Source organism: Doryrhamphus excisus, chromosome 16 (genome assembly GCF_030265055.1).
Source record: "Doryrhamphus excisus isolate RoL2022-K1 chromosome 16, RoL_Dexc_1.0, whole genome shotgun sequence".
Classification (NCBI taxonomy): Eukaryota; Metazoa; Chordata; class Actinopteri; order Syngnathiformes; family Syngnathidae; genus Doryrhamphus; species Doryrhamphus excisus.
The window spans coordinates 5,275,725-5,279,625 of NC_080481.1; the positions used below are offsets into that span (position 1 = coordinate 5,275,725).

At 39.2% G+C, this 3,901-nt stretch overlaps 1 protein-coding gene across 2 annotated transcripts; it reads right to left on the reverse strand.

Moving 5' to 3' along the window:
* Positions 1-623: 623 nt before the first annotated feature.
* Positions 624-3,120, reverse strand: rps21 (ribosomal protein S21). Of its 2 annotated transcripts, none has more exons than XM_058051543.1 (6): positions 3,056-3,120; positions 2,543-2,620; positions 2,280-2,343; positions 1,992-2,063; positions 772-844; positions 624-687 (listed from the first exon to the last, which is right to left on the reverse strand). In XM_058051543.1, exons 2-5 carry the CDS (start codon positions 2,590-2,592, stop codon positions 785-787), a joined length of 246 nt encoding a protein of 81 aa, XP_057907526.1. In that variant the 5' UTR covers positions 2,593-2,620; positions 3,056-3,120; the 3' UTR covers positions 624-687; positions 772-784. The 2 variants fall into 2 exon arrangements, with proteins under 2 accessions (XP_057907526.1, XP_057907527.1); XM_058051544.1 differs by lacking the exon at positions 3,056-3,120 and adding an exon at positions 2,963-3,010.
* Positions 3,121-3,901: the final 781 nt, after the last annotated feature.

Below are 3,901 nucleotides of genomic sequence, written 5' to 3' on the forward strand. Positions count from 1 at the left end.
TTTTACCGATTTTCAATTGTATCTACAATTGAAACAAGTAAATATTTGGATTACTTTACATTCCACTGGATATGTTAATATGAAATTTGCCTCCTGCACATACATGTAGAGCAGACAGAAGGCGGCGCAGACTTGATGACGCAAGCATACCAATGTCCAAAATACGTTCTTCAAACTGAAATCCCGGTCTGGTTGGGCAAGTTAATTCATATTAATTATGAATGTACGTGAGAACGATTTAATATTTCTGTTTGCTCGCGAGCAAAAACCCAAACGAGATTCCGACTTTTCTCTACTGGTGGAAAATGTACCACATTAACCAATGAAAAACATGGTTGCCAGGGAAGAGTGGAAGAAACTGACAAAAATGTGATTAAAACTTTTAAATATATAGCTTATATACAGATAGATTAACAGCTTTTCTTATATCTTCTTTATTACCAGCAGAGAGCTAGCAGTGGATAAGAGGATGGTGGCCAACAAGGCAACACACAACAAGTTTGTTTTATCAAGTGCTCATGAGTAAAAAGAAAAAAATTATGAAGGAGTAATAAACATGAATGACGTGTGTTCATTACAACCTGCTAACTGCAACCATAATATAAAAACCAAGGGCCAGTCAGTTTGTCTTTTTGCACATTTTATTTAACAAATGTTCCTTTGCTGCAGTTTGTCACTCAGCTGCTTCTGTGGAGGAAAGAAATACAGCTGTTTAACGTGCACATACAATATGAAGAAGAATGATGTGCAACAAAAGTAAAAGTTAATCACCATGATGCAGTTCTTACTTGGCGACGACACCGTCATTCTTTGCTAGCCTGAGGATGGAGTCGTCAGACTCTCCCTGTTTACAACAGAACATATGGTTTTAGCGCAAATACACAAACATCTCATGCAGTACATAATCAACACTATTGACTTCTAACCCAGGAGTGTCCAAACGTTCCATTAAGGGATGTGCAGGCCACTGCGCATGAACAGCAGCAGTGAACAGCAGCAGTGAACAGCAGCAGTGAACAGCAGAATGAAGTGAGCAGAGTGAGCCCTTTTGTCAGTCAGTCAGTCAGTCAGTCTGTGTGTGGAGGCAGGGGCCGCGAGTTTACACAAGAGTGCAGAATAGCATAACGTAGCAATTAGTAAACTGCAATGTTTTTTTCATGGTACCGTTAGGTTAAAATTTTGTCTCTGACTTTATGCCAATAAAATGTTATTTTCCCTTGTTTATGGCAAAGGTTGGGTTCCAAAAATAACCCTCAATAGGTGAAATCCGCAAAGTGGTCAGCTTTAACAATTACTGTACATTTTAAGGTTGTAAAACCTCTCACCGCACAATTTTCTCACATTTCTCTCTTGTTTGAACACGCAAAGTTAAAACCCTCCTTTTAATTTATTAATCAACCTACGAGGTTGGACACATTAAGAGCGACTTGGACGGATTTCACAGTTCCTCTGGCAGTGCCTCTGAAGTCCTAGCGCCGCTCTGCTGTAGCGTTTTAGTATCCATGTCAATGTATGGAACAAATGTATTCCGTGATGGCGCCCTACATCAGTGAAACATCTACCTTTCTTCAGCATGTCCACAATGTTTCATTTCAGCTGGGATTGGTCAGGGAGAAAACATACAAACTGCTCAACGTTTGATAGCGATCGAAAACAGGAGACACGGAATAGAGACAGACAGTGATCTACAGTCCCTTAGCCAATCAAGACGCAGAACACAATGCACATTTGGCACTGTGCATTAAAACTCTTAATATTTTACTTTATTCCTGTGAAATCACTGCTGAGTCTAGGTAGATTATATTTTTAGAACGTGCCCATAAAAAAAACAACAAAAACAACAAGGGCCAAGAGTACACTCTGGGCCACTTTGGACACTCCTGTTCAAGCCGAAGCACAAAACTTTACACATCTTGTGAACATTTCAAGCAAAACACATTATCATTTGAAACATTCTATGCCAAATGCAGAGGAAGTTCCACGTCACTCACCATCCTGCGGATGGCCCCACAGATGGCGTAAGTCTTGAACTGTCCATTGAAACGCCCTGTGACCTTGTCGACCTGCCACAAAAAAACAAACAAAAAAATACATGTGTTCATGCCAATAAACTTCACATAAGTTAGTTTGCATACTCTTAAGTGTTTGTGCATCTCATCATAGGAGGCCTCACATTATTCCATGTCCACTTTACAAGGTGTAAAACATGTGTATCAGGTAAGTAATTCGTCTGATGCCTACATAACACACAGTGGCGATATAAATTATTATTAACAAACCTCAGCTATGTTGAGCTGGACAGAAGCATGGTCTTTGGCTCCAATGATTCTGTTGCTGGCAGAGCTTTAAGACACAGAACAACACTTTCAATGCATCATCTACAAGATCCATTCAAACCATAAAGCAGGGTTGTCCAAACTTATTTGTAATTATTTTGTATTTTAAGAACGCCCCCAGGCCGCACGTTGGTCACCTCTGCCAGAAAGGGTGACTGGTCAACATAACAAGTTTGGCTTCCCAAACGTGTCAATAGGTTTCTCACCATTTACGTGGGACGTAGAGATCCACAAATTCGCCAGCGTCGTTCTGCATGTTGAACGGTTTGTAGGTCGTCTACTATCTTTAACAAACATAAAAAAATGTCAAACACAAATTCACTACACCACACAGTCAAACGGCCACAAACACACTTCTGGTGCTTATCTCATTTTAAACTGTTAAATCAAAATCTTTCTGACACAATAAAACAACAATATGCTATCAAAATCTTTCTGACACAATAAAACAACCATATGCTATGAAGATGCTAATAAACTGCTAATAAAAAACAGCGTTAGAGCCTGCTAGCTTAGCAATTAGCACGAGCGCACTGCGGCCGCGTGCGGCGGCTCGCTAGCTAACATTTTCATAACAATTTGCTCAAAAACGCTTATTAATGAATACGAACAGTTACACTCCATACTTAATTGCGTCTTAAAAACACAGACACCTCGCCAGTCTCACAAAAGACGACACAGTTTAAGCATTTAAGGGCGAGCGCTCGACAACTTCTTACCGTACTCGACAAATGGACGACAGAAAAGGAAGGGCCGTCGACCCGGAAGTACAAATGCCGCATCGTGTCTGAGTGTATTGCCCCCTGAGGATGGCGGTAGAATAACAACAACACAATTGGTCAGAGAATAACTACACAATTGATCAAAATTCTATGAGGCACTGTGAAACATTACTGAGACAACGAAACAGGAAAATGTTTAATGCATTAATTATCTTACGACTTTCCATTGTACATCCAAAATAATTCAAAATGTAGTAATCCATGTCAATAAGATAACATAAATGTTTATTGTCATGTGTGTAGCAAGAACAATGTACAATGAAATTCTTTTTTTGCTTTTCTTTGCTACACAGCTGCTGTACACAAAAGTGTAAAAGTTAAAAACGAGGCACACAAAGTGCATAAAGACTAGTATACAATTAAAAAAGAAAACTAAAACAATGCAGACAGTCAAATAAACAGAAAAACAATGCAGAAAAAGAATATGTGCAGTGGTAAAAAAAAGGGTGTCGCTACAGACTTGAATGCTAAATAAAGTTGGACGTGTTTTCCAATTAAAAAGTACAGGAGTACAATCACAGGTACGCTAACAAATTAGATATAGTACAGAACACATGATACTCACTTTTGATGGGCAGTGTCAAAGAGGTGTTCATTTGTCAATACTGTATGCTTATTGCTGTGCTTGTAGGTTGCAGTATGACCACCTCATTTGGAGTGGGACAGAATCTTCGAAACAAATTCATTCACCTGCTTTAGTTGGAGTTTGTTTTTTCCTTCATACTTTGTGGATGGCTGCGGTATAATTCAATTGATTGGATAAGAATGACTGTAGTCCAGGGA

Excerpts from the sequence above, each read along its gene's own strand:
- rps21 (XM_058051543.1), bottom strand. The coding sequence starts at position 2,592 with ATGCAGAACGACGCTGGCGAATTTGTGGATCTCTACGTCCCACGTAAA. Across the intron at positions 2,064-2,279 it reads TCCAGCTCAACATAGCTGAG|GTCGACAAGGTCACAGGGCG; the intron begins GTTTGTTAATAA and ends TTTTTGTGGCAG. Across the intron at positions 845-1,991 it reads GTGGGGCCATCCGCAGGATG|GGAGAGTCTGACGACTCCAT; the intron begins GTGAGTGACGTG and ends TGTTGTAAACAG.